Source organism: Thermobia domestica, chromosome 11, assembly GCF_964235325.1.
Source record: "Thermobia domestica chromosome 11, izTheDome1.hap1.1, whole genome shotgun sequence".
Taxonomy (NCBI): domain Eukaryota; kingdom Metazoa; phylum Arthropoda; class Insecta; order Zygentoma; family Lepismatidae; genus Thermobia; species Thermobia domestica.
The window spans coordinates 239,713,817-239,739,882 of NC_137464.1; the positions used below are offsets into that span (position 1 = coordinate 239,713,817).

Here is a 26,066-nt window from a genome sequence, read left to right on the forward strand (position 1 = left end):
AGATAAAATACGAACTGAAACATTTTTGGTGGCGGAACGAAAGTGTGAATATATGTAATTATTGTCAGTGCACAACATATTGAAATGAATTTTGAGTTATAGTGAATGTATTGTATGTAAGTTGGTTCGTGTTTTATGCACTGTAGTTTTTGTTATATCTACACTGTGTTTTTACTGAGCCCTCCTGAAATCAATCTGCAAGTATTATAGGGAGCTAGCTTTAATGCGAGGCTGAGGAATTCAGAGTTGATTGGCAGGTTCCCCACCCCGTCGCCAAGAAACGGTCACTCGACGGTCCTGGGCAGGGTTGCCAGTGCGTTGTCAAAAAATTCAGCTAATACTCACTTAATTCAAAGAGTTTATGCAATTATGCAATCCCTATCGACTATCTCTGTATACGTGGACACACGCAAATTAGGCTGTGATAACAAATGCTTCAGTTTTTTCACTTCGCTTCTTCGTCGCACTGCACTATGGCCTTCTTGATTACTCCTCTAGCTTTGCTGTGTATAGTTTGCCCTCTCTTTCGCTGTGAAGCCATTGTCAAATGAATATTAAGCAACAAAACCGCAACTACAACAGCACACAACAAATAACCAACTCACACTCTCTTCAGAATGACATTCAAGTGACTAATTTTTAACCCTGGCAACGCTGACATATAGAAGGAGGAAAGAGAGTATTGCAAGAGTCAGGCAGAAAAATTGTTGAAATTCTTCCCCCTTTACCTCAGCCCCGCTGGTAAACAAGCTAGCTCCCTATAATAGTAATGGAGGTCCTCATTTAGTTCGTGCTCTGGTTAAATAAAGATAAAGCCCTAACGTAACTGAAAATGTAAGAAATGTGTCAAATTCGGTAGAACCGTCTGCTCGAGTAATACCCTTGTAATTACCAGATTTAATATAACTTTTGAAAATGTAATCAATTGTTAAAACAGTATATCTCTAATAGCATGCTTGGAATTTCCATAGTGACTCGAAACTGTGTACATGTAATGCTTTATGTCAACTGTTGAGAAAACATGGGTCTAGGTGAGTTCACGATTCATAAAAATTTAAATAATGTTTTAGCATATGCATTGCTGTACGAAGACCTCTACGTTAAGAATAATTATTTCAAAAGAAAAGGTATTGAATACTTTTAAAATGTCACGCTGTTCAGTAGAATTTTCGTTGTCCTACCATGCGCACTTTAAGTGTTGATACAGCACTGCCACGCCGAAAAGCCATAATATATGTAGCTTTACTATGAACTATTTGTGAAAAATCCGTAAATTTATTAAAATACCGGAGCAGATTTACTGTACGGATCCACATATTTGTAAAAATTATGGAACATATTTGTAATAATATTTTAATAGATCAGTGTGTATGATTTAAATATTCACATGTTCTTACCTGTAAGACACATATTTACGTAAAAGTACACTAATAAAAGTTTTAACTTATTAACCACGGATTCGCCCATAATGTAACTAGCTACCGCAGTATACAAAGTGAAGTGAAGTGAAGTACCTGAACTCAGTGTGCTAACTCATGAAGCACAACTAGAAGTGTCCGAGAGTTAAGGAATCCTTATAATTGTGTAATTTAGGTAAGTAATGTGTTATGTTACTTCGGAACACAAATACGCGAAATTTTGGGCGTCGAGGTTTTGGCCACGCAAGGTTGTTGCCCGCAAGATTTTGGGTGACGATGTTTCGACCGCAAGATTTCGTCTTTATCCTTACCTAAATAGGAAATTTACCTAAAATTAGAAGGTAGGAGATACCAGCAGTAATAATTTCCTTCTAAGGGATTACTTTAGATCGGTGAAACGTAACCCCGATTAGAGGCTGAAACCGCCTTCTCTCAGTTTTATTTTTTATGACTTTAAAACATTTCACACTTCAATTTCAACTATTGCTTCAAAGTCCCATTATACACAGTAGTACTCTACGAAACTGACTTTAAGTTTGACATCTTTCAAATTTTGTCGGCCTTTACAATGATTACTTTCCATACCTCTACAAAAACAAACCCTCCGGGTAATTAGAGCTGATATCAACCGCCAACATTATAGGCAAAATATTGTTAGATGTTCTATCTTACGGTAGTAATTGAAACTTTACCTTTACAGCTTATAGTTTTACCGACAGAGGACTGTGCAACTCTTTTCATATTTTGTGCAAAGTTACCCCTGAAATGCAAAGTAACCCCGTCTTACGGTAGTCGTTTCCTGAGAATATCCCTAAGAATAGTAAACTGTGCATCACAGAACATTCAGCTGGAAGCATTTTTGCCGATCCCAAACGTTTCAGTATTCGCGCGCTACCCTAGCCAGCTGTTTTAAGTTGGTCATGTAAAATGTACAGAAAAATTTGGGCATCTTTAATTTGCGCATTTGACGTCGAGAAAAGAACCCAACGAACACCTGCGTGGCTTCTAACCCGTTCCTACTACTACTACTATTATTACTACTTTTACTACTACTACTATTACTTTTACTACTATTTTCACTACTACTACTATTTATACTATAAATCCGTATAGTAAAATTGCACGCTTATTTTAATGAAAAAAATGTTATGAAAATTTAAAAAAAAAACTTTCCTTGATTCGGGTTTGAACTTACACTAAAAGGACTTTCATTACTAGCCCACTCGATAAATCACTTTTGAGTATTATTTTCAACCTTATTTTAATGAAAAAAAGTGTTATGAAAAATAAAAAATAAAATTTGAAATTAAAAAAAATAAAAACTCTCCTTGGACCGGGTTTGAACCCACGCCAAAACTGATTTCCATTATTAGCACGATTACTAGCATCTTTTTTTTTTTAAAGAAAAAATCAATAAATGTATTTTTCCCTAACCAAAGGTTCGGTACTTTTGAACACACCTCATATATATGAGAGTAAGATGAACTCAACTTATCTCCCCATAATGATCTCTTCTCCCTCAAACTGTCTTAGTACTCTGGCTATGAGCATGTGGTGAGTACATGTTTTTATTATTTTCATATGCGTTAGATCCGTACTGTAAAAATTAATAAAGTAGTTTGCTTGGTATTTTATGCGCTACAAGATAAGTTGCTACGGCTTCAGTTGCGTAATCTTATTTCATGTTTATGGTTAGTTTATTTTAATTTGCAGTTTTCTCTCTTCAAATAGACGCCATCTACACTTTACTAGAAGAAGCAGGGAAGTTGTGTTGGGAGTATTGTGATACCCATGTAACTGAAATAGTGAAACTCATAATCATCTTAGGATACGTACGTACTCTATTTAATCTTGTTTGTTTACCTCAGTCATAACCAATTCATAATTTAGTTACAGTCCAGGATAAAATAAGGAACATACTTGCGGCTATTTTCTGTATTCCTTGCTCCAAACTGAGGATAGTTTTAACAAAACTCAACAAACGCAGTTTTTTTTTTCAAAATGTATTCTTTTTAACGGATTATGTTACTATAATATGAGCCTCACACAATGTCTAACAGAAAATACCACGAAACTGAATATTCGCAGTCGTAAACGGCGCCTAAATATAGCCAATGTTCACAAAATTCGGCACCTCCATTTTTCAAAATTCAACAGTTATCTCCATTTTTCAAGATTCCCCCCCCCCCCCCCGAATACGTTGGCATAACTTATTGCCTCTGACACGGTTTTTGACCTTATTGGAAAAGAACTAAGAAAACACGAAACAATCACTCTGCCCTCAGAATATTATGACATTTTGGGAAAGTTTGGGGAGATTAAAGTTTGGGGTAAAGACTGGTGTATTTACGATATTAAATCAATCTCTAAATGTTTAATAAAACTTTAATTAGCTTTTAAGATATCTAAGGCAAGAGTACTGTATTATGTAAGAAGATCTGAGTCCAGAGCAGAATGCTTTTTCCAAAATATTTGCTTTGGTTCACTGATATATGTTGAGTTGCTTAGACCTGGAAACAAAAGTGTTTTAATAATGCTTGAAGCACCTCAACTTCCATCACTTAATCATGTAAGTAAAAATAAAGATAATGACGTGAAAAAATTGATGTCTTATTTTGACAGTGATTCAGAGGAAAGTAAAGAGTTTTATTCAAAAATTGTACAAGGGAATGCTAGTGGTACTGAAGACAAAATTTTGTATTATGAAGAACCTTTACATTAAAGAAGACAATGTTCCTGTATTGTTTTCACACAGCATTAAAAATTCTAACATTGTATTGTGTATTATTGCTTTAGTTGTCATTTGAATGTATGACTATAAGCTTCTTAATAGGTTTAAGATGCGAGAAACAGGTTTTGTTACTGTGGAAACTTCTGTTCATGCGTTAGCTTAAAAGAAAACTGTAAATTCACTAATACATTTTTAATTTCTTATTCTGATATTATAAAGGTTACCAAGAAAAATCTGTCTTTTTTTGTAGAGGTCTGTATTCAATTGGCCGTCACACCGTGAGTTGAATGCGAATGGAGATAAGACGTAGGTCAGTTGTTGGTGTGGGTATATCCAACATATTGTCTGGTTGTGGCAGTACATCGTGAACTTGCGTAAGGACAGAGTAAACATGGGACCTCTAGAGAGCGTCATAAGGGCGTGTATGCTGTACGAGTTCAAATTGGTTTCAAACGCTGCTGTACCGGAGCGGAAGATATGCCAGGCCTTTGATGAGGGTGTCGTTACTACGCCGACAGTGCAGGATGGTGCCAAAACACTCGAAGACGCACCACATGCCGGAAGACCAACACATGTACAAAATGAAGATCTTCAGGCAGCAATTGAGGGGAACAGCTGCCAGGCATGTGAGGAATGTGAGTTGAGAAACCATTCGGCAGCACCTCCATCAACTTGGGAAGCACTACAAGTTGAGAAGATGGGTCTCGCATGATTTTAATCTGGACCAGAAGGCAACGCGAAAAGACACCTGTGTTTCTTTGCGTCTCGTCTGAGGAAGGAGCCATTTCTGGACAGGGTGTTGAGATGTGATGAGAAATGGGTCCTGTACGAAACTCCACGGCGCCGTCATCATTGGTTAGCATCCCATGAATCATTTCCAGAACAGCCGAAACCAGCACTGCACCAGAAGAATGTCCTCCTGTGTGTTTGATGGACTGCTCGTGGCATCGTGCATCGGCAACTGCTACTAGCTGGTCAGAGCATCAAATACAACTTTGCACTGTCAACAGTTGAGCCATGTTTAAGAAAAACACAAAAATCTGGAGCCAGCACTTGTGAATCGCAAAGGGGTCTTCCTGTTACAGGACAACGCTAAGCCCCACGTGGTTAGGATGACCATTCTACTCCTTGGATGGGGAAAACTATTGCATTCGTCATACTTCCCGGACATTGCTCCCTCCGATTATCACCCATTCCATTTCTTGGACAATCACCTTAGAGGACACCAGTTCAAATCCCTAGAAGAGGTGCAAAATGCACTTGATACCTTCTTCGCTTCACGGCCCACCAAGTTCTACCGAGATGGAATCCATTACCTTCAGAACATTGGCATAATGTCGTCGATGCTGATGGGGACTATTTTTGATCTTTCAGGTACTTCTTAGGTGACATATCGATGTTCGAAGATGGCGGGTGAAAAAGCTTTGGTGACAGAACTTTCTTGGTTACCTTTATATATACAATGTGTAATATACTTAAGAACCCACTGAATTTAAATGCTTAAAATGTATGTATATTTATAACACCTAGTTTAATAAAATAAAGAAGAAACGTGCATGAAAAAGTGGATATGTTAAGTTTTGTAAAAAATTGTAACTTTTTCCCCTCAATAACGGCCGTTAGTAATTAACTTCAATTATTCCTTCATCAATCCCTACCTATATGGGTGACCAGTCTTCAATTTTTGAAACATTTTGAATCAACGATATTGAACACAACTTAATAAAACCTCTTCTGTAAATTTTGTAAGTGACGTTTGTTGAGTTTTGTTCAAACCGTCCTCAATTCCTCACGGAGGCGACGGTTCGGTGGATGTACGTTATGCATACATTTTTAAATCTTCGTTCTATTCTTCATGTGCTGGTTCTTGTTTCATACATCTAGGTTAATTTGAGCCTGTCCTACGAACATTTGAGAAGTAATTGTATGAAATATGCATTTTAAAAATTGACCTGATATCAATGACCTTACCTTGTAGAAGTGACTTGGTAACCGAAATTTAAAAATATAATAATTTATAAGTCAGATTAAGCTTCAGATACAGGCCTATTATGATGTCCACCTATTCTCTTCCTGTTACGGATGAAGTTGGGAAAGAATAGTACATTTTCATGGACCTGAAGAAACACACTCGTGAGTCACCATTTCGCAATCACTGATTTAACTTATTTCATAGTGTATTTTTATTCGAGGGTTTTGCGGTATCGGAGGGGAGTTTTATTAGGGATGGCCAACATTTTCCAGAATCGGAAATTTCACTTTCTGGATTTCGAACTTCGGAATTTTCTAATTTCCGGTATTTTTCCGAAATCCGGATTTTTCCTAATTCTGGAATTTTTCCGATTTTCTTTTCGGATTTCGGAATTAAAAATTCCGGTCCGGAATTTGCCATCTCTAGTTTTCATTTTAGTTATATCTTCTCCCAACTTCTATTAATTTTTCGTTTCCCATTTTAAAAAAATACATAATTCCTACAGTACAAATAGTGATATTGTTCATTAAAGAAATGAAGTAAAGGAAAGGGAAGAATAAAACAGGCTCATAGTTAAAAATAATTGTTATTGCCTGGTGTAATATGTTTGTCCCGGGTTCGATTCCCGGCCAGTGTTTCCCCAATTTCCGGCGTCCACTCAGTGTAGTGAGGCAAATTGGGGAGTCACGTAAATACAAGACGTGACGGCCCCTTGGTCTAGAAAGCTTCTGGTATTCCTGTTAGAGACAGGGCAACGCAGCGTGGTGACGACATGCTCGTCGCTAGGTTGGACATAGTTCAGCTAATCGCTAACAGATGGCGTTAGTGTGGCTCAGGCCCACAAAAAAGGCTGTTGCACCAAGTGCTTTTGGTTTTTGTTAATATGTTTGTACATGCAGCGCTGACATTCTTTTCTTTGTAGACGAGGTGGTAGTACCTTTTCATACAGGCGAAATATCTTGTTACAATCTCGAAAATTTAAGTAAATTCAAGTATGTAACAAGGAACAGAGTAGAGACTTGCACGGGCTGAATTTTTCGGCCCGAGCCCAATCCAGCCCGAACGTACCTAGGCCCGGCCCAGCCCGGGCCCGAAAAGTTTTGGAGATTTTCGGCCCGAGCCCGGCCCGGCCCGATAAATTTTTCGAAATTCTTGGCCCAAGCCCGGCCGGGGCCCGATAAATATTTTTAAAAATTAGATCGAGCCCGAATCTTTCTCAAAATTTAGTACTAAATTTGACCTAACCCTCAGAAACATTTCCTAAACTTTGGTTCACAACCTGATGCTTGCCTTCCGAATGGTACCATTGCCTCCTAGAACTTTGCCTGTCATCGAGAGAACAAAAACTGCATTCCCTGTAACAAAAATCTAACTTAATTGATTTTTAGCATAAAGTGAAGATGGTAATATTGTTTAGCGACAGACAAAACATTCCCACCCCTTCTTGTTATATTTTGAGTTCAGTGAAGGTCAGGGTCAGAGCTCAATTTACCGCATAATGCCTGCAATCCTCTATAGTGAAAGTGGAGCCGCTAAGCAACACAAACTGTAAATAGCTATTGCATTCTTTGTAACATTTTTCACGGACACACTTCTTCAACGTTTCGCTTTATTCCAATTATCGTTTAACGAAAGTCAATAATTATTAAAGAATTGCAATTGATCGGCCCCAGCCCGGGCCGACCTGAAGAGAAATCAGTGTCGGCCAGCCCAAGCCCGGCCCGGCTCAAAGAAATAACAGTGTCGGCCCGCCCAAGCCCGGCCCGGCCCAAAGAAATAACATAGTCGGCCCGCCCAAGCCCAGCCCGCGGGCCGGGCCGGGCTTCGGGCCTCGTGTCAGGCCCGGCCCGTGCAGGTCTCTAGAACAGAGTAACGTGTACACACCGTGAAAGAGTTTCGTTTGTATAGTGTGATAATTTATTATTAAAAGTGGAAGTGCTGGTAGATTTTTTACCGTTTCCTGTTTTAGTTGAGAGAATAGAATGAACCTAACATATATATGACATAAATTCTCGCTATCTGTTACTGTTTTTCACTCTATAACAACGAAACCTATTCTTAGAAAACTAAATCGACTCCATAAAATCATTTCTTTCTATCTACTACTGTATTTAGTCCTCAGTAATCAACGTTAAAACAGGAAGTTGTTGATTTTCTGCCATTTCCGGTTTTAATAGAGAGGTTAGAGTTTGAAGAAATCTTATATATTCTTGGCACGCTGAATCGAGTACAGAAAACAGCTTTTCGCTGTTACCGTTTTCACTCTATAATGATCAACGTTAAAACCGGAAGTCGTTTATTTATACCACTTCCGGTTTCAGTAAAGATATTAGAGAAGATATTTAATATATTTTGGGGACGTTTATTTGATTGCAGAAAGTCATTTCTTGTTGGTTTTTATTCTAAGACGATCAACGTTACAACCGGGTGGTTGGTGAGTACTTCTTTGCCCGTAGTCAAACGCCCTCTATAAAAATTGTTACCTGATTACCTTAGGATTCTGAAACATGTATTTTTGGATAGTGCTCATATTAGTTCCCAAGTAAAATCTTGACCCGACTACGGTAAGTCCCACAGTTTTAGAGCTAGGGACCTTTAAAATTCTTTTTTTTTTTTTTTCATGTTTTCGGAAGCCTATAACTCCGAAAAGAAGCATTTGTGCACCCAGGTTGGTCTATATTTTGTCTTATCTTGGTATCAGGAATCACCTCCCAAACGTTGTCAGTGTTGTTTTGAAACACTCTGTATAATTATCATGAAAGCCATGCGCAAAAAATGGTAGAAGATTCTTATACCTTTCTGATATTACAGTATGTTGCTAACTTTTTTTATCTTCAATGTTTATTTTTAGAGGCTTTATTATTAAATTTATAACTCTTGTTTTCAGATTGGAGGATGCTGTGAAATTGTGACTATGTTACCAAGCCACAAAAGAGAGTTCTACCGTTTGGTATACACTTTCCCAAGAAACACGAGAAGTTATATCCTAAAAGGTGTGTAACTGAACAGTTTCATGTAAACAGTAAATACAGTAACGGAGAATCTCATTAAATTTATCACTGTATATCCTTTCAAGTGCACCATAAACCGACTGAGTGACTGCGATTGATATTGGTCACTTATCAGTGAAAAATTAAGGAATGAGTTGTATGGAGAAATATATAAATCTCTGCCGTGACGCACAAACCACTGTGTCCCTCGGGATTCGTGTAAAATTGATTCAGATACAAAGTTCTCCGCGGCCCAATGTGTATTGTACTAATTTTGTCCGCCCATGCCGGTAATTTGCATATTTATGGGCCTTAATATAACCAGAATTCAATCGTATACTGCTCTAACCAAGGATGTTCTGCCCATATGTATCGTAATCCTATTAAATCGATGAAGCCAAGAAACAGCCGAGCATCGCCACGTCTGATTGGCTACTCTCGTTTCCGCCATCGTCTGATTGGCTACTTTCGTTTCCGCCATGATTGTTGGCTCAAAACATTGCTATCTATTGGGCGGAGTGGGCAGAGTAGGGGTGGCAAAAGTGTGACGTAAGGGCAGATCCTCTATTTTATAAGATCCTTGGCTCTAACGCTCGGACACAAAATTGCTTTTTGTTTCCTTCGATGTAACTGGATATGAATGTAGGCATATGCAAAACAAATTGGATGAAGTACTGCTTCTCTGACACATATTTCCCACCCCGCCTCAATCTTGAATCGGCCTATTGGATTCAATTTTCGGTTTTTCAAACGGGAATAAGTGCAAGTGACACATCAAATTCGTGTACAATTTTCTCGGAAATTCACTGTTGTAGTGAATTTTACCGTAACTTGTACCGTTTCGAAGGTATTGCATGTTAAATCCCTACAGGCACTTCGCAAATAGACATTGCAGAATAATATCAGTTATGCTTACGTTTTTGATGTTGACAAATCAAAACAACTTTTAACTGGAAAAACTGTAAACAATTTTTTTTACAACATTGGTGTCATAATGTTATTACATTTCTGTGAGTGATTGTTATTACTTGCGTGTTATACTAGGCCCTATAAGAAGGAAGTACTGTATTAAGGTCCAAATTCCTAATGTAAATCCAGATACGACCAGATTTGGGTGAAGACATATCATTTCCGTATTGACGTTTGTGTCTCTATATATGTACGTTCAGATATTTCGTCAACGAAAAATCACGTATAAGATTACATATACACGCGGGACGCTGTACAACTTTCTATTTAGTTCAATATTCGTGAAGAGCCTGACATTTAACATGCAATACTTTGTAAACGGTACAAACCATGGGATTCATTAGCGGGAGTGTTGGGGGACGCGTCCCCCCAGATTATAGTGAAGTGTATTTAAAGAAAATATACTACTTTGTATATATAACTCTTATCGGAAAGAGGATTTTGATTTTGATTCATCCGAACCTCCCAGATTTAAAAAGCTAACGACGCCAGTGTACAAACTACGGTAAAACTCACTACACCAATGAATTTTCGAAAATAAAATAACATGAATTTGAATTTTCATTTGCATCTATTCTTATTTGAAAAATCGAAAGTTGAATCCAATATAGCGGATCCAAGATGGCGACCGGGATAGGTAATATGTGTTAGAGAAGCAGTACTTGATCCTATTTGTTTTGCATATGTCCACATTCATGTCTAGTTACATCTAAAGAAACTAAAAGCAATTTTTCGTCCGAGCGTAATAATAGTGTATGATTGAATTCCGGATATATGAAGGCTCATTAATATGCGAATTACCTGTATGGGATTGAATTCCGGATATATGAAGGCTCATTAATATGCAAATTACCTATATGGGCCGCTAAAAATTAGTACAATACGCATTGGACCGCGGAGAACTTTGCATTTGAATCAATTTTACACAGAATCTAGAGGGAATGTACTTGCCAAATGTACCTTGTTACTGCAGTCCTCTACAAACAACTGTTATATTTCTACGTCCCCCCTTCTCACTGTCAGATGTTGCAATAATAGCCATTTAATACTTTGTCACCCTTGAGGAAATATCTCTTTTTCTCATACAGGGTACGCGCGTTTCAACTAGGGATGGGCAAAACCGGTTTTTATAAAAAACAGAAACCGGAAAACCGACATTTCGGTTTTAACCGAAACCGGTGTCGGTTTTCTGCAAACCAGTTTGGTTTTTCACCTAAACCGGTTCGGTTTTTCACCGAAACTGGTTTTGGTGAAAACCTCTGGAAAACACATAAAAGTATTTCTGTGGAAACGAATTCGGTTTCCGGAGAACAACGAAACACTATTCTGTTCAGAAATAGAACAAATTTTGAAAGAAAAAACGAACCGGTTTTGAAGAAAAACGAAACCGGATCCGGTGAAGAACCGAACCGATTTTGGAGAAAACCGATAACCGGTTTCGGTGAAAGCCGAACCGGTTTTGAAGAAAGACGAAACCAGTTTTTTTTAATTTTCAAAAACCGGTTTCGGTTTTTCTAAAAAGAAACCGTAAAACCAGTTTTTGTGCCGACCACTAGTTTCAACCATGGGCTGGTTCAACATTTTTAAAATATTGTTATTCAGTGGTTACAACTTAGTGCGTTACTACCAGCAGCGTATGTAGGTGAAAGAAGGATAAAGGAAAGTGAAAGAAGGATAAACTTTGTGACCATCCCTACGCTAAACCCGAGCTGCTGGCAGGCTGTGAACAGTGTGCTAGATGAAATGGTGGAAGCCGTCTCATTTGGCTAAATAAACTGGGTAACTGGCAAACTCATTAGCTAAACAGTCAAACTGGCCAGCTCATTTGGCTAAACATCCACTGGTGGACCATTTTTTTTTTCTGGGAGCACAAGCATGTCTGGTCGGGGAGGGCACAAGCGCATGGTCCTCTTTGCAGTGTTTTGAAGGTGGACTTTGTGCCTCCTTTACGGGTCTTTGGGGGCTTTCAGATCCAGGTCTGGAACCGGTTCCTAAGGTCCGGTTCTGGAAAAGGGTTTACGGATCCAGGTCTGGAACCGGGTTTTCGGATCCATGGCCGGAACCGGTTCCGCTGGAACCGGAACTTTGTGGCCATCCCTAGTATACTATCGACGATTCTAATCCGATATTGACCAAATTTGGCATGATAGTATATCTGGTGTAGCTTAGTACTTACATAAAATATTATAGGGAACAGATAATTAGTTCTTAAGTTATTGACCACTAAATTTGGGTTTGGGTTTAGTGAAATGAAGAAATTAACTAAATCACGTTTGGTAAAATCCATGGTATGGTGGTAAAGATTGATGAGCTTTGTACACATTTGAGCATTGTATAAAATACTATGGTGTACAGAAATTTAGTTCTGGCCGTCGAAGTTCAATTTGAACTCAGTGGGCCTTAAGCAGAGTCGTTTTGATGTATGATTAGCGTCACACTAAAGACCTGACTACTGCAGGTAACTTATGTTAGTCGAACTCTTTAGTATGGCACTAATCAGGGCTCTGCATAAGGACCAGTGAAACATAAATTTTACTAAAAACGATTGATGGAACTCATGTGATCCTGACCAAATTTGACTTCGAGGTAGATCTTCATGAGTGCATATGAAATAAGTTGTGCAGGTCTTTGGTCCCGGAACTATTTGCCATCGAAATTAAGATTTGGTGGCCAATATCTCAAGAACTAAATGCCTCCACGGCATTTCACGTGCATATTAAGCTTTGTAAGTTCTATCAACATTTTATATTTGATCAACGGAAACCTTTAGTTTCCGAGTAATTGGTTTACAAATTTTGGGCTTGGACTTAACAAGCCCATTACGGGAAATAAGTACAATATATATTTATGTTCAAGACATCTAAAAAAATCAATGATGAAGGACGATTTTTTCCCGCTATAGGGAAATTTAGTAGGTTTAATTTAAGAAATATCTATCTTGTTTCCAGGTATGCTCCCGCACAAAAGTAAATTCTTATGGGTGTTGTTTTCTTCGTCCATGGACTCTTTCATTTCCACAACTTGCCTCTACTTGGGCTATCTAACTGTAAGTATGCTATTTTCATATGACAACACTTATACTTGGTTAAGATTTCCCTTGAAATGAAATCTTTGAGTTTTATGTCCCACGGTTATGCCAGTTAGGCTAAAGGAGACGGTGATGATGAGGAATGAATGAAATGGTGGAATGAAGAAAGTGGGAGGAAACGGGAGAACACCGAGAAAACCCACGCACACGGTGTTTGCCCACCACAAAGTTCACTTGGCCGGGGCTGGGATCGAACCCGGGACCACAAACACCAGAGGTGAACGCTCTACCACTGAGCTCTACCGCGGCCCAAGATTTCCCTTGAGAGTCATAGAAAGATAAAAACGTTTTGCAGTAGTAAGCTGGCAGATATAATAATGATTGGCACTATAGCTTGACATTAAGTTCAGGCCTTGTCAGAGTCACTTTAAGAGTCTTCATCCCGGCGAAATTAAAATACCGCTACTTTTACAGTAATTATGTGATATCTTCAAATAGATAAAAGATAATCGAAATGTGGAACAAGAGCACCCTAGACAATATTATTTTACATGAGAAACCGTTATCACGACTCACTTATCTGCTTTCGATTTCGAGCCATTTTGAAAATCGGCATTCTTTTTTGCGTTTCTAAACAGCTGAAAACGGAAAGCCACTAGGTGACTTGTGATAACGGTATCTCACGCAAAATAATATTGTCTAGGGCGCTCTTGTTCCATATTTCAATTATATTTTATCTATTTGAAGATATCACATAATTACTGTAAAATTAGCGGTATTTTAATTTCGCCGGGATGAAGACTCTTAAGCCTTTGAATACTACGGTGTGGAAAGGAACAGGAACTGCTGCGGCATTTTACCCTAGTTTGTTGGGAATAGGACAACTTTACTTCAGACTGGCGGTTGTATGTATGACCACAGAAGAAAAATAAAGATTCCGCTATGGTAGAACTGACAATCTTCTCCTGTGAAAATATCAAGAAACAAATTATGCCATCTTGTGCATCTCCCTGTGTTAAAATTTTACGAAGATAGAACCTTCCTAATCGCATCTTAAAGGACGGACCAATTACAAATCTAACGAACAATCTAAGGAAGAGTGATGTCTACGATACTAAAGTCTGTTTCAGGCAACCTGATAGTAAACTCCCCTACCTCCCACTACTTACCACTGCAGAAGGGGAAAGCGAGTTGTTAACCTTCACAGGGAGGGAAGCTTTTCTAATAAACAGAATCGTGTAAACTCTAAATTCATACGTCAATTCGCTCGCACCTGATGTTGAGAAAGCACTGCTGTTCCTTTTGGCTATCAACCCCGAGTGGAAGGCGGAAATCCAACATTCACCTGCATTTGAGCGTGGTGGGAGGAAAACCTTTTTCCTATCAGATTGTGTGAAACAGATTATAGTAGAAAAATTTCTCGAGTCCTGTGAGTCGACACGTTTAAAGATAAGCAAGTCATTATACAATAAACCCCAATAATAAATCTGGTTTTAATGTTATATAACACACTCTTTGTGGACCTTTTGTGACGCGGAAGGATTCTGATATCTTCTAGATGAAATTGAGAGGAAAATCAGGACATATAAATTTTGTACATACATAAATTTAAAGATGAAATGAGAAAAGCTTTCCGAGAATCGAGGCGAGACGAGAAAGAATTCTTCCAGAACCGAGATGAGCTGAGAATTCGTCAAAAAGTTACGAAACAAGACGAGGAAACTTTATTACTCGCCTCGTGGGTAACATTACCAAAAGAGAAATGGTTTAGGCTAGGGACAAGGAATGTAAAATGTCTGTATAAAGCGGGCAACATGAGAAACTAAGTGAAGAATACGGAAACAGCGTAGATATTTCACTGAAGAATTTAAATGAACTTTAAGTCATAAATATAGTAGGACAGTTCTCGATTCTCTGCGGAGAAACCAACGTTAATAACTTAGGAATGGGAACTCTTTGTTAAGAACACTAACTTACTTGCACTTCTTAAGATCGGATTGATAACAATTCTGAAAAGCTGAAATGCACTGAAATGCAAAACAAGTTATAGCTACCCACTAAACAAATGAGATGGTGGTAGGAAAGCACTTGTAAAAGAAATTATCTGTGTACTGCTGTTGCGTTTCATGCACAATAAGTAATATCGTTTGCTTTTAGAGAAGGAAAACGATTGATGTTTGATGCAGAATAAGTTATATGCCAAATGTCATTCATACCGAGACAGAAATCTGGCAACCATGCATCGCGTCGAATTATTATGGCAGTTTCATGTGATAACAGAGGCAGCATTTTGTGCAAGAGTGAGGCAAATTCTGTAAGTACGATGGAAGGGTATGCTCATGGAATTTCAGTTGCAGAAGGAAACAAGGATTCCAGAAAACGACAGTGGAGGGAAACATATCGTGAAAGAAGAAAGAAAAGCCAGGTATAGTGACCCATTTGCATTAGTTAGTTTCTTTGAATGTTCAGGATCCGCTTGTAGGTATTTGGTCAACAATACGTCAACGTTTTTTAAGTGCTCTCAGCTAGCTAAAATTTACGTTATAAAATTTAAACAGATGCTATTCGAAAATGACAGTAAGAGCGACCAAGACAATTTTATTTTGGGAGACACACAGGCCGGTAGCCAGCCCAAATATTTAAGGGGGAGGTGGCTGATGTTAGGGGGTCCCGACGGATACGGGCCTGGAGACACAAACACTCAGGCTGCAGCGAGAAGAGAACGAGTTTATCTATTGAATTCCGAATGCAGACTTCTTCCGTCAACGCGCTTCGAGTCTATCGTCAGGTATTCGAAGCATTTGTGAAACCAATTGGCAAGACAATAATAACTGGTGTAATGAAACGTAGTTTTTGGACAGGGCAGGGCAAGGGAAACAAGAGGAGGTAGGGACCGGATAAAGGACAGGAAACTTTGTAAGACAAATAACGTACGAGAATTTATAGGCAGACTAAACGTCAGGGTGAGCCATTACTGTCCTGGCAAAAGTGTTTACCTGTAGGCCTACTTGCCTTTCAAATTAAAGAGCATCCGAAATCTTCACAGTACGTATAATGATGATTTGAATAAAGATGGCATATTTGCCAAAGATTATAATGTTAGTTTTAATAATCCTAGAGTTGATGTGTGCACTATCTGTGAAAGTCTGCGTCAACGTATACCAACTGCTCTAAACGAACAAGGAGTTATGAAAGCAACTTTCTCTTCACAAACACGGAATTACAGCATTTTATGCCATAATCAGAAGCAAAAATGAAGACTCACAAACACTTGTCATTGTTTTCGATATGCAGCGAGTACAGATTCTATTATGATCGTCAGCGAGTACAGGGTATTATGATCGTCAGCTAGGCGTGTATAATCTCGGTATTAGTGATAACACAAAGAGGTACAACTACCCATACTCATAGACGGAAAACCAGTCAGCGCAAGGTGTGAATCAGGTTGCAAGTGGAACTTATCATTATCTCAGCAAACATTGTGTCCATGCAAGAAACACTTCCAATAGGCAGGTATGTTCTCCTGGAAAGCGATCAAGCAGCGGATAGAACAAAAATAATGTCATGACATCTATAGTTCAGAATTAGTTTTGCAATGCTAGTGAACATATTGACTCAGTCACTATGTATGCTCTTCCCTGTGCATGGACACAGCTTCCATCCTTGCGACAAGTTATTTGGGCGAATTGTGAAGGACATACATTCTCGGGAAACGATTCTTCACCCAGAACAATACCATGCTATTTTCAGAAAAAAAAAAAAGCATGTCGACTGTCTGTTCATTTATCCGAAAGTCAGGACAATTCATGACTAGAAGTCCAGGTAATTGCAACATTGCAAACTCTTGCATGGAATGCAAACAGCAAAACTTATTAACTTCAGCAAAGAGCAAGTATATAATAGAAGTGCAATACGGGTATCAATGAACCATATTAATTCACTGATTATGGCACTCATGTCTCGCTACTGAGGAGCAGATGTCATCATCAGCGTAACCTTCCACCAGCAATGAAATCAGTCGAGCCTATAGCAGAGCTGAAGCTATGAGATATTCATAATCTGTTTGCAAAGAGTGATCTCGCTCTAGATGATGACCCAACTCTTCTGTTCTACGTAGAAGGAACTACACGCTGCTACGGATGAGACTGGACTCATGAAAATTGCGAATGCTATGATCTTGAGAAGTGCAATTACATCCATTCGAAATACAAAACAAAAATAGTTTTCAAAACATGAAAGTCTGCTATCCTTGTATCGGATATCTGTTCTGCTGGCTTTCTCAAAAACCCATAGGTTACTTTTTTTCTTTTCACATTACTGTAAAACTGGAGCTAATCACTTCATTTTATATATATTACTTTTTGCTCAAAATGTGTAATACTCAAATATTTTTATTTGGCATATAGTTTGCTTAGTGCTGTGTTCAAAACAAGTCATATCCAACATTTCGTGCAGAATACGTTATATCAACTTTTTCACTTTGATTTTCCTCCAGCAGGATTGTGCCTGTAGTCACATATTTTATCAACATTTGTTATGCACTAACCTTTATCAATAATAACTTTGCATTATTGAAATATTAATTTAATGTCCCACGATTATGTTTATTAGACTAAAGAAGACGGATGGTTGCTGGCAGTGTTATTGTAAATTTAACACGTGTTATGCATTAGATCAGCGGAAAGGGCTAACTTTGCATATTTGTGTAGGGTTAGTAAAATATATTACATGCCTGCTGTGGTACTTCCCGAGTAGGTAGAAGTGCACTTTCTGGTTTATTTTTATGTAGATATGTTGACGATTTAATATCGCTGGTAGTGAGGATTGGAAAGTACCTATAAGTAACTTTAAATTTAATTTTAAAATTACTAAAGGAGGGGGTAACTTAGTACATTGTTGGTTGCCAACATGTTACCACCACAATGATAAGGGATCTCTGCATATGCTACAAACTTAATATTTCTTACCTTTTTCTCCTTTATTTCACAGCAATTTTCCATATTTATTTATATTTGGCTATTACTGGTTGGTCTCCAAGTTATAATGTTACCACTGGCAACACTTGAATTTTTCTACATATTAGCAAAGAGTCGTGATTGGGGTTCTATGGACCTTGTTGGGTTTCAAGTGGTTATTTGGTGTAAGTAATCAGTTTATAAAAATATACGTAATACATATAATAATACTGTTCAGTTAGCGTTCCTACGTATTCGAACAGTTATACATGTGGTGAGCGTGTATCAGAAACGATTTGGAGTTGTGCAGCACATAAATGTTAATGCTGATCTAACAATGCGAAGCAATTAGGGAGTTGCTTGGATTAAGAAGAGGAGAACTCCACTCTAAAAAGGCAATAGTTTGTTGATGATATATCATAAAAAATTTAGGACTCACATGTCCTTGATTTCATTTTCGTTCTTTCCAAGTTTAACAAGAACTTTATTTAATGATTATCTGTTGGTCTTAAGTTCTGATTACGATACACAAGAACATGCAGTAATAATAATAAACATCACTGATGAAGAACCACACGCGTTGATATGATACACTATTATTGCTACGTGATACACTATGATTGATGTGTTAAGGCTGATTGCATAACTTCCGGTGAGAACGAAAATCCTAAGTTCTTGAAGTTGAACTTTAGGTCTAAGCAGTGTGGTTGATATGACGTACTCATACCGAAAGGTAGTGAAACATTACCGAGTTGTATTATCAAAGGTGTTTTACGATAAGGATTAGAGAGGTACAATGGTTCAGTGCTGGAGCGCCTACCTCTGGTTCCTGAGGTTCCTGGTTCGGTCCCCGGTCAAATAAGTTTGTGATGGACATCGTGTGTGATTTTTCTCGGGGTACTCCCTGGCTCAGTGGTAGAGCGCTTAGCTCTGGTTCGTCGGGTTCCTGATTCGATCCACTGCCAAGTAAGTTTGTGATGGACAACATTGTGTCTGTTGGTTCTCTCAGTTTTTTTCGTTTCTTCCCACATTCTCATTCCACCAATTCTAGTATCATCATCATTCACTTTCCTAAATCATCTGTCTCCCTTAGACTAACGGGAATACAGTAATCATAGGACTATAAACTGAAAGAAAGACAGAAAAGACGACAAGTATTCACCCACGATACAGGAAAAGTCTGTAAGTTCCTGAAGATATTTTTCACAATGTATGTAGAGTCAACTTATTTAGTGGATCAACTCTATTTGTTCAAGCCTTCTGCCATGACTCTTACCAATCTGCTAAACTGCTCCAAATGGGAATTGTTATAAGTTGAAGAAATAAAAACATATACGTAGAAGAATCAAGGAGTGTGCCTCACCCGCTCTCCTGCTGGAAGTGCTGCAGATATAACTCACCAAACCACACTGTAACATCATCTGATTTCGCTGCGTCGAACAAGATCGTTCCCCTTGCAGCAAATATAAACCTAAACAAGAAGTTCTGTCCATAATGCAAAGTAGTTGGACATTGCACGCCGCGAGCAACTGTACCCTCTGCATATTCCAAACTAAGCACAGTTCCCTTCCAAGGATGATAACTAAAGAAAATTTAGCATCATTATTTCAAAGTTACAATGGCCCTTTAAAGGACCAAAAGTACGCAAGCTACCGTCAAAGGAACAGAAATCAAATACTCACAATGGCCCTTCAGTGGAACACAGCCCCTTAGACTCGAATTCACCACAGAACATAGAAAGAACGACTTTCGAATAAGGGACAGGAACTATGCTAGAGGAGCAGAAAATCAAGTCAACCACACAAGTGTACGGTCATCAACTCTGCACAAACCATAGTCTTCATGACAATAAGCCAAAAAGATTAAGATCAAGGCATCCAACAACTGAAGTTAATCGTCCAACAATCCATCGAAGAAATGAAAGGAATTTTTACTAAGGCGTTCAAATAAGTTTTGCACAGATGGGTATAATATTTTTATTACTTGCAATTTGATGATGAAATTTTAGGTGAACATACTTTGTTCCTTTATTTCAAAATGGTAATAATTGTTGTTTCCTATTGTTCATAGGTAAACGACATTGAATACTGAAGTAGACATCAGGATTCGACAACCTGTTCAAAACCGGTTATGAATCAGCCAGATTAATTCATAGGCACTTGCTTCCAGTTTATGGGGATCATACATTAGATCAAGCCAGTATCCAACATTGGATACAGCGGTTTAAAAAACTAAACTTTCCTTATGAAGCCAGATAATTTTGGCCTCCTTTTTCTGGGGTCAGTGCGGTGTCGTTTTCATAGACTTCTTGGAACATGGCTCCACGATTAACAAGAAACGTTATTGTTTTCACTGGATAGGATACGACATGTTCTCTAGGTCATGAGAACGGAGCTGCAGGGCAAGGTCATCAAACTTTGTCGTGACAATGCCAAGCCTCACACAGCCATGATAACACAGCAAAAAATCATGAAAATGGGATGGAAAGTATCATTCTTCAGCCTCCCTAAGGTTCGGACTTGGCTTCTTCGGATTTATTTCTGTATTGGTTGCCTAAAGTTACACCTCCGAGGAAAAACATTCGAATGGTATAAGTCAGGACCTGAATTTTACTAAAGTGCATTCAAAGCATGGAAAGAACCTTGGGCGAGATGCGTCCAAGCAGATGGAGGCTACATTGAGTAACATGGTCTCGTTGCCAAAGGATTAAAGTATAATCACGTAAAATTTCACTATCATATTGCTTGGGAGACCCGGGTTCGATTCCCGGCGGGAACTCCTGTGGTTCGGATTCCACGTTAATCAGTAGGTCCACGTCTCATATAGCCTCGCTGCTGAAAGGGACGCTAAACTAAAATCAACTCAACTCAACTATCATATTGCAATTACTAACAATATTATAACCATCTATGTAGAACTTATTGAACGACCGTTGTACTTGGGTCTCATCTATACTTAACATTATCTCGCCTAAACAAGACAGAAGTATCCTCCGCAAAGTTATTTCTACTGTTTCTTGAAGATTCTTTGGTTGAAGCTAATTATCATTAACAGCAGAAATGGTAATTTTTTCATGTCTGACAAGTATCAGCATAAAACAAGCTTGTTCCTCGTCTCTGGAGGTATGCGGCGACATCCAAACAAAACAAACAGCAACTTAAGAGGAAAGCAGGCCGGTAGCCAACCCAAAAATGTAGCGGGGCCCGGCTGAAGTTAGGGGGGGGGGGCGATCGAACCATATTATAGTTCATCACCATGTTATAGTTCATTTGCAACACTATCGTGGAAATTTTAGGGGGAACTAGCAAAAATTTAGGGGGCCGGCCCCCTAGACTCCCCTTGGATACGGGCCTGGAAGAAAGACGAAGATATAGATAGCAGTAGAAGATAAAATGTATAATATATGAAGTACACCAACATCTAATGTCACTTTCATAGTTTTACCTGTTTAACACTCCTTCTTACCATTAAACTTTCTACTATTTTTCAATGGGAAAAGTAGCAAATTCCTGCTATACTGCCGTTTTACCCTGAATTGGGTACTTAATTAATATTATGTTAATGGTATAGTGTGGTACGTGCTGTTTTCAATTGGATACTCGATCCGTGTAAAATAAGAATTACTTTCACAATGAATTCTGTTATAAACTATAATTCACATCTAATTTTCGTAAAGTAAAATATACAAAGAATGTAACAATGTAACATACAAGGTTCAGTCAAAACGTTAGTTACAGTGCTTGAAAAAAAAAAGGCAGGACAACTTTTACAATACTTTTATTTGTACAAAAGTTCTCATACAAAAGCTACTTTTCGACGTAATCATATCCTTTATTTAAAAATTTGTCAAGGCATCGCACAAGCTTTTCCATGTCTTCTGCAAAGAATTCCCGACCAACGTTCGTTAACCATTGTTGGGTTGCAACTTTTACCGCGCCATCCGACTGATATCGCTTAGGAAGCTCTTCTTTCATGGAGTCAAAACGTGGAAATAATGTGCAGGTTCAGTTCATTCACGCAAACAACAATATCAGCATTTGTCGAAGTTGATTGTCTTGCCTTACCATAAGCGTTGACAATGTTTATACACCCGTTCGCAAACATGTTACACCATTTTGCGATAACTTCACACGAAATTGCATTTTCACCATACACTTCGTGCACCTACCAATAAATTTTTGTGCAGTTACCCCTTGTTGTCCACAAAAAACGAATCACTACACACACACTTTTAATTTGAACTCCATCTGCAGCTGCTGAAACATGTTCTCAACTGATTGGAAAGCAAACTGCAACGGCTGCGTCACAGCCACTGCGTCACGAGCTGTACATAAACGTCTGCAATGTTACTACCAAGTTTCAATAAAATATCCTTGTACCAAGCTGTTTTACTTAGAAGTGCAACTAAATTTTTTGCCTGACCCACATAGAATATGATCTACTGCACTAAAGCCTGTGACAAACATCTTGGCATTTCAGCTAAACGAATAAAAGGCAAGCTCTGATGCGACGTTGCCGAGTAGTGAAGAAGGGTGTGGCTATGGCTAAGCAAACGAACTACAGCGCGATCAGGTGGCAGGGGATAGACGTGGACGTGTACAAAGTAAACGTGGCAATATCGCTGGCCTCTCATTTGCTAGCAGCATTTAAAGGGAACTTGGAGCGCCGCCTTCAAATGCCAAGATGTTTGCCACGCTGTTTAATTTCATAGATCATAAGCATAATCCCTTGGAACTCTTCCGTTAGAGGATAACACAAGCTAAACAATTTTCTATTTAATAAATATGTGTAGAGTAATATGGAAGGAGACGATTAGTTGAGTTTACTTAAACTTCTGTTATAAGAAAATGTAATATTATTGTAATTCGGAGCCTGAATTAACCTAATTTAACTTATTATCTAATATAGACTATTCTACAACTAAACATAACCTACCCTACTACATATATGTTCAGTTTCTTCAGTAGTTATACGTGCAGAAAATTGTAATTAGTTGGTCTTAGTTATATCTAATTATAGTGCAAAAGATGGTAATTACTTAGGTTTACTTATTTTTAACATAAATACGACCAATATTTGACAAATATGCGTGCAGAAAATTGTAATTATTTGGGTTTGATTATTTACAACATGAATACAACCAATAGGTAGATAAATATGCGTGCAAAAGATTTTAATTACTATGTTTTTATTATGTACTTTTAACGTAAATATAACCAACATTTTGATAAATAAGCGTGCACAAGATTGTAATTACAGTGGAATCCCGATTATCCGAGTTTCGATTTACCGAGGTTCCGTATTACCTGAGCTTAATCCAAACAACCAAACAAACATAAACATCTTTTAAAAACAAATCTATAACTAATCTGGTAACAACGATAAAAATCTGCAGGGTTTTGTTTCAGTAACAAAACACTTAATGAAGCTGGCGTAAAGATAACCTCGTACGACGTTATCACATTTAAGCGAGCGAACTTGAATTGTTGCACGTCTTGAATTTCAGTTTTCGTGTCAGTGTTGCCACAGTCCTAGCTCTGGAGTGGGCTGAAAAATAGTACCAAATTGAAACAAAAAGGGCTAAACTCATGATTTTATACCAGTGTAATGCATGGTTCTATAACACGAAACTAAAAGAGATAAATTTCTAGAACACTAATTCCCTCCCCCTCCTTTCCAAGAGTCCAAATCAAGAAAGTGTTCTTTTTAAATTATTTTTTAAAATCCAAATAGGAAGATTCCGAACAATGTGGAAGTAGATGAAACTTTTCTCGCACGTAGGAAGTTTAACAGAGGCCGCAAATTAAAAGGGAAAACAGTTATCATCTTCGGTATGTATTGTAAGGAAACCAAACACGCCTCTATTTCAAAGTGAACAATGAATCAAAATGGTGTTATGGCCATATACGAAAATATATAAAACGAGGAACAAATCAATCATCTCCGAGTTCGTGTGTAAACAGTAAGTTGTAATAAAATATTAAAATATAAATTATTGCACCTTAGTCCCGATTATTTCACGACCGAAGGAGGATAATAGACTGTAAGAAGAATATTATGCTTCTTTTTCTTTTTAAGATTTTTCCACCACACTGCTTCTTCCTCGTCTCCTTCATGTGCCCATCTAGCGTCATTTGTTTCCGGGCAAATTTCGAATAACGAGTTTTCCACACAAACTTCGTAGCCTTATGCTGCGGTGTAATGTCATAGAATGAATATTCAACAGCATTTTTTAGAGTCCAACACAAAGTATGAGTAACGTGAGATGTACGAAAAGTCTTACTGATACTTTTAAAAGTGTGACAAGTATTTGTTAAATGGTGCTGAATTGGATAGAATTGTACCAACTTTTTCATGAAAGGGGCTGAAAATGCCAGTGTGGTACCAACGGGCCGATGAATGACAAAAAGGGCTGAATTTGGTACAATTGTACCAAGTGGCAACACTGTTTCGTGTCACAGTCACAAGAGGTGTATTTTGTCTAACAACAAAGCAGATTAAGCAGCAGTGGGTGCTTTTTCGAGTTCTCGTAACTGTTTGTAGGAATCATTTGAAAAAGAAAACTTGTTGTTTTATCACTAGAAGATAAACTTACAGCTATTAAACGATTAGATCGTGTAAAAGTATTGAAACGATGGCAAGTCATTTAGGCCTTGGTACTGTGTAAAATTGTCTATGTATCCATCCGTATCAACCGATTTTGTGCTTATCCGAGTTAGGCCCGGTCCACATTAGCTCGGATAATCGAAACTCTACTGTAACTGCATGTAATTACTTTCAACTAAATATAACCAATAGGTAAGAGAAATATACGTGCACAATATTGTAAATACATAGTTGGTTTTGAGTATTTTCAACATAACCAACATGTTGATAAATGTGCATGCAGAAGATTGTAATTAGTTGGGATTGAATATTTTTCGATATAAATACAATCAGCATACGTTGCTTTCCCTGTTTTATATAATAAAATATATACATCCAGTTTTTCCCGTTTCCTCCAGTACTGGGGCTATATAAAGCAGAACCTGCTGCTTGAAATGAGATACGAACCACGATTCAAGTTTGCATCTGAGTCAAGCATTCACACTGGGAGTCAAATCCGAATGCAGAAAATCTTCGTGTTAACCATTCGAATACGAAAGGGTGCAATAGTATTTTTTATAAATAATTTTCTTTTATATTAAAGTGACAGATAACTCGTAAATATAACTTGATTTAAACAAAAATGAAATAAAATTATTACTTTATTCCAGTACTATACTGTTTTTCTTGGATAATGGTGTTTCGCTTCCTGTACACGAACACTTGATGAAGAGGAGAAAATTATAAGTTTTTGGTTACACGCCGTGTTTCTGGCATCCTAATAAAACTTACTTGTTTTTTTTGTTATTTATAAAGTGTGCTTTAGCATTTGTACTTCTAAAAAAATAGTAAATAAATGCTATTGTGTCTAAAATGTAAAGACATTTTATTTTAACTTCAAATGAATGGAAAAATAAATCCTTAAAGATTTATTATAATGGTGGAATTATTTTGAAATTTCACAAGCTATGATTCGTGTTATCATTTTAATGCACCACTCGCGCGGTGTTAGGTATCAACAACCCTCGCGTGGGGTCACAGTGACGCCACTTTATATTAGGCGTATTTTTTGTGTACGAAAAATGTTGCAGTAAACAACTAATTGTTGGCCTTGAAGAAGACAATACAACAGACAGCTAGTAGGGTGGCCGGGTCAGAATTGCCAAAAGAGACTGTGGTCGGTGGAAGAGATGTCAAAAGAATGCGGCGGATGAGGAAGAATTTGGCACTGCAACTCATGAAAACTACAACATGTGGGGATGCATTATTGTGCAACATGAGGACACAATTATTGCTGGATGCTGGCAGAAAGTTTGCGGTGCATTTCATAAAGTTCGACGTTGTAATGATCCGCAGTGATCAAGAGAGATATACCCCACCGTTGACCACTACACCCGCAACAACACATTCTACGGGTG

The 26,066-nt window shown here is 38.0% G+C and overlaps 2 protein-coding genes across 4 annotated transcripts in view; one reads left to right on the forward strand and one right to left on the reverse strand.

The window, feature by feature from the left end:
* LOC145663791 (uncharacterized) overlaps positions 1 to 1,509 on the reverse strand; it is a 38,765-nt gene extending 37,256 nt beyond the window's left edge. Inside the window, exon 1 of the mRNA XM_081729882.1 lies at positions 1,398 to 1,509. The gene's annotated coding sequence lies outside the window, so the exon portion shown is untranslated. The remainder of the gene's footprint in view (positions 1 to 1,397) is intronic.
* Positions 887 to 25,522, forward strand: LOC145663790 (uncharacterized). Of its 3 annotated transcripts, none has more exons than XM_081729879.1 (6): positions 887 to 1,031; positions 3,150 to 3,250; positions 9,009 to 9,114; positions 13,029 to 13,126; positions 18,098 to 18,248; positions 25,320 to 25,522. In XM_081729879.1, the coding sequence occupies exons 1-6, from the start codon at positions 1,022 to 1,024 to the stop codon at positions 25,373 to 25,375; spliced, it is 522 nt and encodes a 173-aa protein (XP_081586005.1). In that variant the 5' UTR covers positions 887 to 1,021; the 3' UTR covers positions 25,376 to 25,522. The 3 variants fall into 3 exon arrangements, with proteins under 3 accessions (XP_081586005.1, XP_081586006.1, XP_081586003.1); XM_081729877.1 differs by having other exon boundaries at positions 954 to 1,031; positions 3,132 to 3,250; XM_081729880.1 differs by lacking the exon at positions 18,098 to 18,248 and having other exon boundaries at positions 953 to 1,031; positions 3,132 to 3,250.
* Positions 25,523 to 26,066: the final 544 nt, after the last annotated feature.